General features: G+C 39.0%; 1 protein-coding gene across 1 annotated transcript; it reads left to right on the top strand.

Annotated features, from left to right (window-relative positions):
* The first annotated feature begins 5,484 nt into the window (after window positions 1–5,484).
* On the top strand, window positions 5,485–10,200 carry LOC121765416 (uncharacterized protein At1g01500-like). The gene is made up of 2 exons (XM_042161565.1): window positions 5,485–6,338; window positions 9,420–10,200. The coding sequence occupies exons 1-2, from the start codon at window positions 5,655–5,657 to the stop codon at window positions 9,648–9,650; spliced, it is 915 nt and encodes a 304-aa protein (XP_042017499.1). The 5' UTR covers window positions 5,485–5,654; the 3' UTR covers window positions 9,651–10,200.
* The last annotated feature ends 1,494 nt before the right edge of the window (window positions 10,201–11,694 follow it).

Consider the following 11,694-nt stretch of genomic DNA (forward strand, 5'->3'; position numbering starts at 1 on the left):
AAATAATGCAGGAGATAAAATGTAGTGCAAATGCCCATCTCCCTCTCTCTCTAAAATGGGAGGGAATGAAACAGAAGAATGGGAATGAGTGCACGTTTCTCCAAAGAAATGGGAGGGGCGCATCGGTGTTAGAGCATCTGCATCGCGCACGCTACATCACTAGACAGGGTGAAAACGGGCGTTTGAGGGTGTGGTGGACGCAGTGATTACACTCACTGGCGCGTAAAAGGCGCGCAAGTGTCATATTTTATTTTATCGATTTAATTAACGAATTAGTGGATTAAAATATCGGTAAATTATCCGAATTCGTTTTCATTTATAAATATAAGTTGTTATAATGATCGGTTAAATGTCACAACTCGGAATAACAACATGATCGGTACACAAAAATATTAACAATAAATAGAATGAATAATAATAAATTACAATGAAAAAGTTCCATGGATGTTGATTACGGAGTATTATTCAAACCCGTTTATGATTTATATGCTCATCATAAATTTAAAAAATTAGATGCAAACTTCTAAGCATCATCGCATTTGCAGTTTAACGTGACCTTCAATTTGGGAGCATCATCTCATTCGTGAACTTAACGGACCTTTTTTTTTTGCATTAGTTAGTTGAAGAAAAATCTTTGGGCCTATTTTATTTAAAAAAGTTGGGCTCATTGACCTAAAAATGTTGGTGGACATTCAATTATAGCATAGATTGATAAATATTTGACTAAAGGCTAAAACTGATCCTGAACATAGGCTCATTTTATGATTTTGGTCCTATATTTTATTTTTTGAATTTTTGCATCCTGAACATTTCAACTCAGATCACAATTCGTCCTACACTAACAATTCCGTCAATTTTTAAACGGTTTTAACCCGTTTTTGACCGATTTTGATGGTTTTAACAGTCTCATTTGGGTTAAAACCGTTTAAAAATCGGTCAAAATCGGGTTAAAACCGTTTAAAAATTGACAGAATTGTTAGTGCAAGACCAATTGTGATCCGAGTTGAAATGTTTAGAATGCAAAAATTCAAAAGATAAAATATAGGACAAAAAACCATAAAATGAACATATGTTTAGAACCAGTTTTGACCATTACTCTAAATATTTTCATAGTTTTCATTTTATCAACTATAACGACATTCTATTTAACTTCATTTGCTGATATTTTTAAATGTTCAATACTAAGAAATTTGATACATTTTTTATATAGGAGTATTTTAAGATTCAATTATCACAAACAACGGGTGACAGTTATTTAAATTGCAATGTTTTTTTTATAATGATTTTACTATTATATTTATCAAAAAAATTTCATTATATTCAATCGAACAATTTATATTTTCTAGATCTATCATTGTCTTTCGCCCAAAGCTTAAAAGAATGAGGTTGCATTCTCATTTGGTGTCTGAAAGATTGAAATTGGATCCTTAGCATCGTCTTGCACTTGAAAGACTATAAATAACTTAGGAACATATACCATCTAATCTAAAGTTTGACATACCTTTTATTTTGAGATCATCTCATTTATAGATTGAGATAATAAAACTAATTTAAGATAATCATAAATCAATAGAAATGAGCTAAAGTATATGTATCATCTGATATAAAATTAAAATAATTAAAATCTAATTACGCGTATCGCATCGTCTAAATATAAAAAGGTTAGAGCTGAATGATTAGCATAATATCAATAAACAGAATAATTATATACTAATCAAATTTTGGACGACAAGGTTAATACTCGAATATTTCATAAAGAAAACGTTTAAGTTAACTATGAAACGATTAAACGATAACAAACTTTAAAAATAATTACTATCTGAAATATCTAAGGATTCTATATATGTATTAAAGTAGAAATTAGCACACAAAAGTAAAATGAATAATGTCGAATTAGGCTAAGCCATTAAGACTTGGTAGGCAAAGACTCAAAGTCAATTAATATTTTCTTATTTTAGGTAACAATAGCAAAATTAACAATGTGCGACAAGAGTATCTATTGTTATTAAAATTAGAAAAGGATTATACTATAAATAAATTATGGATATTCAAGATAAATAAGAATGTTAAAATATTATAAATAACTAATATTGACTCTTGGTATAGGTCAAACTCACGAAATGGTTGCACATTTTCGTACTTTCATACCATTTCTCCATTTCCAACTAAGATTTTAATGAGTTAAAATAATCGCTTACTTGTTCTATTTTATTTCAAGGTGGAAACGAGATATTCAAATTCATGGCTGTAGACTTATATCTTTTCAAAAAGCTCTAAACACAAGTGGAAATTATCAATAGCCTTATAACAAGAAGCCTAACTTGCAATTAAGTTGGATAAAAATTCAAATGATCCTACCTATAATGAGTCAAATATACTCCCAAAATGAACCACAACCACAATTTCCTTTTATCGTTACATACTTGCAATTCTAATTTCTTTAAACTTATACCCTTCGCCGCTCTGAATGAAAACTAACGAAATTTCTATCACGATATGTGGAAGTGAAGTAACATCATTCCCCACATTACTTAAATAGTACTACTCCATTTTGAATTTTATTCCACGTTATCTAAATCATTTCTCTTTATAATAATTTAAAATATCATATTACTCTTATTTTATTCTCTTTTCAACATCTATATTTATTCAGTTATAGTTAAATATCATTTGTAAATTTCTGCTCTAAGAGTATCCTTAACGCCGCGGGCCGGACCGCACCTGGGTCCCGGCCCGCGATCCGCGCGATGGAGGAGAGGAAGTTGCGGCCTGGGACGCGCCTGGGGTCCGGCGTAGGAGGTGAGCTTTTTCCGGTCCCGGGCCTCAATTTTAGGGTTTCTTTTGCATTTGGAAGAGGAAGGAGGGGGAGGGGGAGAGGAAGAAGAGGGGGGAAGAGGAAGAAGAGGGATGAAGAGGGGCGAGAGGAAGAGGAAGAGGGTGAGCTTGTTTTTTTTTTTGCATTTTGAAGGAGGATGAAAACGGGCGAGAGGAAGAGGAAGAAGTGTAATTTTTTTGCATTTTTTTATGTTTTAATTTAATATTTTAGTTTTATAATTTATTATTTTTGAATTAAAAATAAATTTCTCGTGTTATAATTGTTCAACGTTTATAATTTTTATGAGTAAAATAGGTGAAGTTGTGAATATTGCAATTTAATAGTTGTGGCCCGGGGTGTGGCCGGTTAGAGGAGTTGTGGTCTGGGACTCAAATTTAGGGAAATGATGACGTGGAGGAGACTTGTGGTCTTGGCCAGAGTTAAGGACGCTCTAAGAGCATCTCCAATGGTTCTGGACAAACCATAGGCCAGCCATAGGCTAGCCACAACTCCTCCTGCCACATCATTAGCACTTAAAAACTCCTCCTGCCACATCATCACGACAAGCAACTTGACAAGCAATAGGCTACCACAATAAACAAAATTATAAAAAATAAATAATTACCAATCACACAAAATACGGAATTAAATTTACGACACAGATATGGGAAAATTCAATAATAACATTTAAATTAAAAAAATACATTAATTCAAAAAAATTACATTATTTTAAAAAAAAACTCCTCTTCCACGCACTAGCCCCCGCCTCCGCCTCACTCGTCGTGGCCGTCGCCATCGCCGCCCGCGTCTGAGCCCCCAACTGTGCCGCGGCGGCATCCAAATCGACCCGCATACTCTCGAGCATTGAGTGAAGAAACCTCTTCTCCACGGGGTCAGTTGCCGCCTTCCAGTCAGCCAAGATCTTGTACATCTGAGCCCACGTTTGTTGACGCGCGAAGAAGGCGAGCTCGTTTGTCGACTTGCCAACAGGGGGGATGCCGACTGGACCTCCTGGGACCACCCCTGGCGAGCCCGTTGCGCCCGCCTTTGACCAACCGGGCGAGTGCGGCGAGTAAACGCGGGAGGGGACAGGAACTCCTGAACATCCTCGGGGAGGTCGTGGGAACCGCCGCTGCTGCCGCTGTAATCACCGGTATAGTTCAGTCGCTGCTTCTTCGGCCAGCCAGCATCGACACCTGCCTGAAGCTTCTCGGAGTCCATCAGCACCTCATAGCAGTTCCAGTTGGTGAACTCCTTATAAAGCACGGGCACGAGGAAGGCTTTCTCCGCTATCCTCCTGTAGTCCTCGTCAGTTTGGCCACTGGTCTGCATGCGAAGGGCATTGGTGTACAAGCCCGAAAATCGGGAGACCGCAACCCTGATTCGGTCCCACCCCTTCCGGCACTCCTCCCCACTGTGTGGCCTCCCCTCCGGGCAAAATGCCTTGTAGGTTGCTGATATTTTAGCCCACAAGTTGACGATCCTCTGATTGTTCGAATCGAGGGGATCATCGCAAACACTCACCCACGCCTTGGACAGCACGACGTTCTCCGCATCCGTCCACTTTTTCCGTACTGGTTGTCGTCATCAGACGGCTGCGACGACTCACCGACCACCCTCTTGCCCTTCCCCATGCCCTTCTTCTTCTTTGGCGCGCCCCGACCCCACCCTACTCCCCTTGTTTGAACGGGAGTGTCCGCATCCCCGAGATATATCCCCAACTCCTGTAAGGAGAAAGTATCACACCCAGTGAACTGCGTCTCCGATGGGGTCGATGTGTGCGAAGAAGCAGTCAAAAAATCAAAACTTTGACGATAGACGTTGTCCCCCCCGGCTGCATCCCCGGGTGCCACCCCGGCATCATCTGCATCCCGGGTGCCCACCCCGGTATCATCTGCATCCCGGGTTGCATCCCCGGTACCCCCTGCCCGCCCTGCATCGCCGGCCCACCCTGCATCCTCTGCCATCCCGGCATACTACCCTCGGATGCCATCCTGGGCATCATCTGCTGCCAAGGGTACATGTTGTAGTACCCGGCCATCGGACCCCATCCACTTCCCACGGGTACCGTGGGAGTTTGAGACCCGCTCGTCACTGGAGTAGACTCGTTGTTGTGCTCCATTTCGCGTTGTTGCTCTTGTACAGAAATTAAGATAGAGAGAAAATTCGTTAAAACAAGTGGCGCGAATGAAAATGACGTGCAAATCGCGTATATATAGTGTTTCGAAAATTAAATAAAAAATCGGCGTGCCAGTCGATCGGCCAGCGCCCGAAAATCGGCATGCGCTCGCCGTTTTTCTCGCCGGCTGCAATGGTTCGGCGAGCGGACCAGCCATTGCCGGGAATCGGCTAGCCGGTCCGCTCGCCACTATTGTGGATTCTTTTCCCTGCGCGGGCCGATCCGCTCGCCACCATTGTGGATGCTCTAAGGAAATAAATAGTCCCGGCGCTGGCCGATCCGCTCGCCGCCATTGTGGATGCTCTAAGACTAAGGAAATAAATAGTGAGGTCAAATATTGACTAGAGAAGGAAAACTACAGCCCCCAATATGGGCCCCATAATGGGGTGGGCGCATTTAGATTTTCCCGCATTCTTGTCCGATTCCACTCGCGCTCAACGCGTGTGCCCATCACGCTCCACTTGTCCTCATGTCACTCACCCTTTTCTCCCAATGTTCTTACTTTTGTTTCATTTTCCCCAATCTCAAGCCACCCTCGGAAAAGAACCCTAAATTCCACAGCAATTTGATCACCTCTTGAATTCCTCAATGAACCGAATACTGTGATTTCTATTCGAGAATTTCAGAATTAGATTGTTCGAATCTTAGGGTTTTTGGAGAATGGGCAAAAACGAGGACGATTTGCAGCTATCGATTTACAGGCCGCTGAAATTCACCGGCGGCTGTTTGGAAATCCGCCTCTTCTACGTCCGAATCTCCTCCTGCGCGGTGGAAAACCTCCCGGACCAGCTGAAGCTCCGCCACCTCCGGCGGGAGGTGGGCGTTTCCTTGGAAATCAACGGCGCGCGTATCCCCTCCTCTGACGCCGTCTCCATCACTCTCCGCCGCGATCGCGTCAACAAGGACTCGTCCGAGGTGACCTACGTGAGCACCGATAGCGTCAAGATATCGGGGCCCGCGGAATTCGAGGTGTGCGAGGAGAGGGATGATTTGGATTTGATTCTATGTGGCTCGCTGGAGAAGGCTGACGCGTGGAGCAATGAGAGCGCGTTGGATAACGATTCGAAATCGGGGTGGAGTATTGAGTGCTATGCTGCAACGCCTATCACGAATAAGAGCTCGGGGCTCCTGCAGCCGAGGAAAGGGGGATGCTCCCCATCCATCGAGGTTTACGTAGCCGGGTGTTGTTCCGGAACGCCTGTAATTTTGATGAAGACAGTGTTGGTTAGCCCGCGGAGGAAGGCGAGGCAAGGACTGATGCTTGATGCTATTCCAGAGGATGAGGAGATGGGCAAGGAGCAAGGGAGTATGAGTAATGGGCTGGTTAGACAGCGAAAACTGCAGGTAATTTTGGATTTAGGCGTAATGTTTGGAGTTGAGAGTCTCTTTTTTTAATTTAAATGGGTATTTGAGCTAAGATTGATATGCTGGTCACTTAATTTATGCTTTGAGCTAGAATATCTGAAAGTGGTTGAATATGGTAGGCTGGAGCTGAAGCAGTTAGTTGCGAAGGAATATAAGCAAAAACCAAATTAGTTCGTGCTATTATGAATGCGTAGTGTGTGATTTAGGAGTCTGCAGATTAGATATCCTGCAATTAGGTTATAAATCGTGTACCTAATGAAACTGAATCTTAGTTTTAGGCTGAGCATAAAGCCGATTTTTTTTATGATCCCATGACACTGGCAGCTTTTTTTGGATATTCTCTCGATTGAAAATCTTATCATTTATAGTTGTTATTTTATGTGATGCCAATATTATAGGAAAAGTATGACACAAGTTCACGATCCATCAGATAAGTCCTACTTTTGGCATAGGGGGAGCGTACTTTGGTAATAGCATGGATAGATAAAAATAGCATCACAGACTTTGATGGATTGAACAACTTTGGGCTTGTTGGATCATGCAATCATTCAAACACTAAATCCTATGCATTGTAAACCCAAGTTGCCATCGAAAGTGAGCATCTTTTTAATGAATATAGGAAATCATCCCAGTCAAATGATCAAGACATATATTAAAAAAGATGATATGCTTGAAGCTTTACTCCTAAAAGAGCTTATCAGTAAGGTATTAAATTCACTATCTCCTTTGAATCTCCAAACCAAGGACGTTTCTTGTTAATGATAATTCTCCTTCATATACTATCTTTCATTTTGGTTTGTACTTTGCGGTTTCTGGGTCCTTAGATCCGCCAACGATAGGTGCCTTAAGCTTATTGAGGCACCGAGCAGCCCTTGCTTTTTTCCCAAATTGTTTCTGTCTGAACTCTCCTGACTCCTGGGATGCTTATCCCAAGCCTCTCATTAGCGACTTTTAGAACATTTCCCTTTTAGAGTGAACTGCGTCCCCTATAGAAAATATATCATTTGGGTATCCTTTTCCTATAGTGTGATGCTATTTGAAGGACTTTTTCACTTTTTGGCTTTATTTACTGAGCAAAACGCCCTTCTACCCTTCAGGGATAATTTAGTCATTTCTCCCCCCTCTTTCTCTTTCTTCTCGTATCTTCTTCTTCCTTTTTCTTTCAGGTCATTTTGTTCTTTATTTTTATTTTTATTTTTATTTTTATTTTTATTTTTATTTTTATTTTTATTTTTATTGTGCACCACTTTCATGGTATAGACTGCCCTTCCTCAGGCGGCTTGCAAGGAACTATAATTAACATAATTCTAATTTGAACTTTTGTGGTGTGGTAGAGTTGAAATAGGAATGTGTGGGGATGATCATGAATGAACTGTGGAAAAAGGTGACAAAGAACATGCTTGAAGTCAAAATTTAGGCAGAAGGGAGTGAGATATGGCTCAAGCTAAGGAAGAATATAGTATTAATGAAACTTTTTTTTAAAGTAGGGGAATTGGTTGAAGAGAAGCAGACTTTTTCTTATGTATTTAGTTAACAGCGAATAAGGTTTCCGTGCTCTCGCATAGAACACAGATGTGTGTGTTTTTATGTTTTTAGAGAGGGGGGGAGGGAGAGAGAGAAAGATGGGGAAAGGGGATGGAAATTGAAAGTTTAGGAGGAATGCAGGAGCAAATCGAAAAGAAATCAAGCTAAAAAGTGCAAAAGTCCTTCAAATGATATTACCCCATTGTAAAAGGTACAAACCTTATGATATTTTTTTATAAGGGGTAAACGATCAATCTCCATAGCATAGGGACATTGGATATTTCAAGCAACAACTAGTTCTAATGCAGAGACCCTGCATGTATAAACCTTCTATTTTGGGCATTGTAACGTCCTGGAAAACATGGATGATTACAGATTGATTTGTGTAAAATACAATGGCTAGCTGCAAAAGTTGAACACCATCTTTCAAGTTCCAATCAACTGCACTAATTGCAAAAGGCAAACCTAGAAAATGAACTTTGGTCGAGGAGAGTTGATAGGGTTGTATTGATTTTATGAAAAAGGCAAAGTCAAGTTTCTGGTTCATGTGAATACTCATGCTCTAGGCTCATCTCCCACTACCGCTGAGATGTATAAAAGTTTTAGTGTAGGCTTTACACTTCCTCTTTTTAATTAAAATATCAGATTTTCCAAATGATTGAGGAACCCTGTGGCTTTACTTTCCAAGTTCCCATCAATAGTATGGTTGAGGATGTGCTATAGCTAATTAAATGTAATTTATCTTCAACACCTCACTGTGTCAAGATTCCAAATCCGACTTCACCTTGCGTGGGGTTTAATTCTAAATCAGGGCACACAAGTTTTGCTTTTATGTACTTGGTACCTTTTTCCTTGTAGTGGTTGTAAACTGGCCATTCCTTGACAAGGTGGTAGTTTCTGGGTGATAATTTTTTGAATGATTCTTATTTTTTAATTCTAAATTAGAAAGCAAGAGTAATGAATTTGGGTAGGCAGTCTACTTTAAAAAGCAGACCATCCATCTAAGGTAACCACTAACTAGATGTAGATTGTAGAACACTTCTCTTGTACAGTTTGGAATGTCTCGTGCATTCTCATTCACATAGAACAATGACATGAAAGGTCCCATGAGTTTGACCATTAATTTTTGTTTGGAAGGAACATGAGAAATCTGGTCCCTTGTAGGCTAATGATAGCTGACTTGTAAAACTTTGAATTTTTGCACTTGAAGTATCTCCCGAAGACATCACATGTCCAGTGGAAATATAGTGAGTGGAGCCTGTGAAATTAAATCTAGGAAAAAACAGAATCATGCAAATGACATTGTAGAGAGAGCTTTGAGACATACTTTTGCTCTTTGGTCCACTTGTTACCATTTTGGCTTATGCTGCAGAACAGTAAAATGTTGTCATATGTTGTTTCTCTGGTAAGCCTATCCATCTATGCTTCACAGGGTAGCCCATTCTTCAAAGTGGGTGTTGAGAGAGATTTAACTCTCAGACTCTCAGTGTCTTGATCTTAAGTTCTCTTGTTCAATCGGTTGGTTTTCGTCTGCAGTTAATGCCGGCTGATATGGATGATGAGGAGTCGGAGGGGAAAGCTGCATACACCTATTACTCTGAAGATATGTATCCTGGTGAAGACGGGCAGCTCTCGTGGTTCAATTCTGGTGTAAGGGTTGGTGTGGGGATAGGGCTAGGGATGTGCCTTGGTGTTGGAATTGGTGTCGGGCTGCTGATGCGATCTTACCAAGCCACAACCAGGGGTTTCAGGAGGAGGTTCTTCTAATCTGGTCATCCTAACTTAGGACAAAAAAAAAGGAAATCGCATTGGAGATGGAAGCATACCACCACACCATAACGCAGCTACAGAAGTGAGAGGCTCTATCGTACATAGCATACCACGGGGTTGTTTACAAGTTGTGTCTCATAAAAATGGTGCTGCTGCTGCCTTGAGGGAGGGTGTCATCATCTTACAGTGTGCGCCATGGGGGGAATGTTTGTGATATTATTGGCCTTGTGTGAAGTTCTCGTGTGTCTTCCCTTTTACATATATATCGTCTCTTTCCCCCCAACAGATCATTTTTGTGTAGTTCTTTTCTTTTCTTATTTCCCTTTTCACTCAGAAAGTCCAGACATGTTAAGCCAATTTTGTTTCCTTCACTGTCCGAATAAGTAGTAGCCAATGCTGCTTTTGGTGTAGAGTTGTATATTTGTAACGCATTGCTGTAGAGAGTTGGTTTGTGTTGTTCGAGATCAATGCCTTTTCACTTTGTAAGGACAGTATATCATTCTCTGTCTTTCTTAGTTATTGCAATAAGAGGTACAGTTAATTGTCATTACTTTGTCTCTGAATAAATACTCTCAAGTCCCTATTTTTGCTTCCTAAAAACTGGATAGAAAGAAAATGGATAATGGTACTCTCTTTGTTGATTGATTGCATAGAAAATCAATAGTACATAATTCGCATAAAATAGAAGGATAAGTGGAAGTTTGACACTACTTTCCTATATTCCAAAGTGATAGTACTATGTCAAAAAATTAAAAAAAATGATTAAAAATTTATTGGCATATGATTGTGATATGTGCAAAACTACTAGCATAATACATAATCAAAACACAGATGTCATTTTTAGATATATGGTATTTTTTGTTTGTTTTTAGTTCATTTTAGATGACTAAAAACGATCGAAAAATAATCTTTGTATTTTTAAAATCCGAACTTTTTAAAATGTAATCTTTGTATTTTTAAAATCCGAACTTTTTAAAATGGACTAAAAACGAACTAAAAGTGTCATACATTTTGTCTAAATTGACGATATTACAGTTTCTCTAAATTGACGATATTACATTATTCAATAAGATGATCCAATTTTGATCTCAATCCTATTCGACTAACCATAATTTTGCCAATATTTTGATATATATTGGTAACTAGTGCCGTTGTATATTTAATGAGATAAAAGTTGGAACAATTTACTATATATTCATAATCAATGAATGTAATCTTTGTATTTTTAAAATCCGAACCTTTTAAAATGGACTAAAAACGAACTAAAAGTGTCATACATTTTGTCTAAATTGACGATATTACAGTTTCTCTAAATTGACGATATTACATTATTCAATAAGATGATCCAATTTTGATCTCAATCCTATTCGACTAACCATAATTTTGCCAATATTTTGATATATATTGGTAACTAGTGCCGTTGTATATTTAATGAGATAAAAGTTGGAACAATTTACTATATATTCATAATCAATGAATGATGAATGTTAAATAGAGTATACAAAAACTGAACAATTTATTTTGCTTATAAAAAGTTAAATTATTAAAAAAGTGAGAATTCATACGCTGAGGGATAAATTGTGAAGACTGGCAGAGGAGACGATGAGAGATATGAGAGAGGAGAGAGGAAATTAGAAAGGGTAGAGAGAAAATTGATGGTGATGTTGCCAGGTGTCTAGTCGCTCACCAAGTCCTCACAATTTATCCCTCAGCATATCAATTCTCAAATAAATATTAATAAGTTATGTCTATCATATGTTATTTTGCTATAGGGATGTGATCATATGATAACTCATATTTACGGTGATAACCTAATAACCTATCATTCTATGGACGAAATATATCATTTTATAAAATAGAATATCATTTTATAGATTAAAAGTATCATTTTATACATGCTGAAAAAATATCATTTTATAGTGTATAAATATCATTTTTAGTAAAAATGATATTTTTGACCCATAAAATGATAGGTTATTATGTTATCACCATAAATATGGTTATCATTCTAACGCACATGTGATCATATGATAACCCATAT

This window comes from Salvia splendens, chromosome 14, assembly GCF_004379255.2.
Source record: "Salvia splendens isolate huo1 chromosome 14, SspV2, whole genome shotgun sequence".
NCBI lineage: Eukaryota > Viridiplantae > Streptophyta > Magnoliopsida > Lamiales > Lamiaceae > Salvia > Salvia splendens.

Coding starts and splice junctions, on each gene's coding strand:
- LOC121765416 (XM_042161565.1), top strand. CDS start 5,655: ATGGGCAAAAACGAGGACGATTTGCAGCTATCGATTTACAGGCCGCTG. Junction 6,339..9,419: donor TTAGACAGCGAAAACTGCAG/GTAATTTTGGAT, acceptor TTTCGTCTGCAG/TTAATGCCGGCTGATATGGA.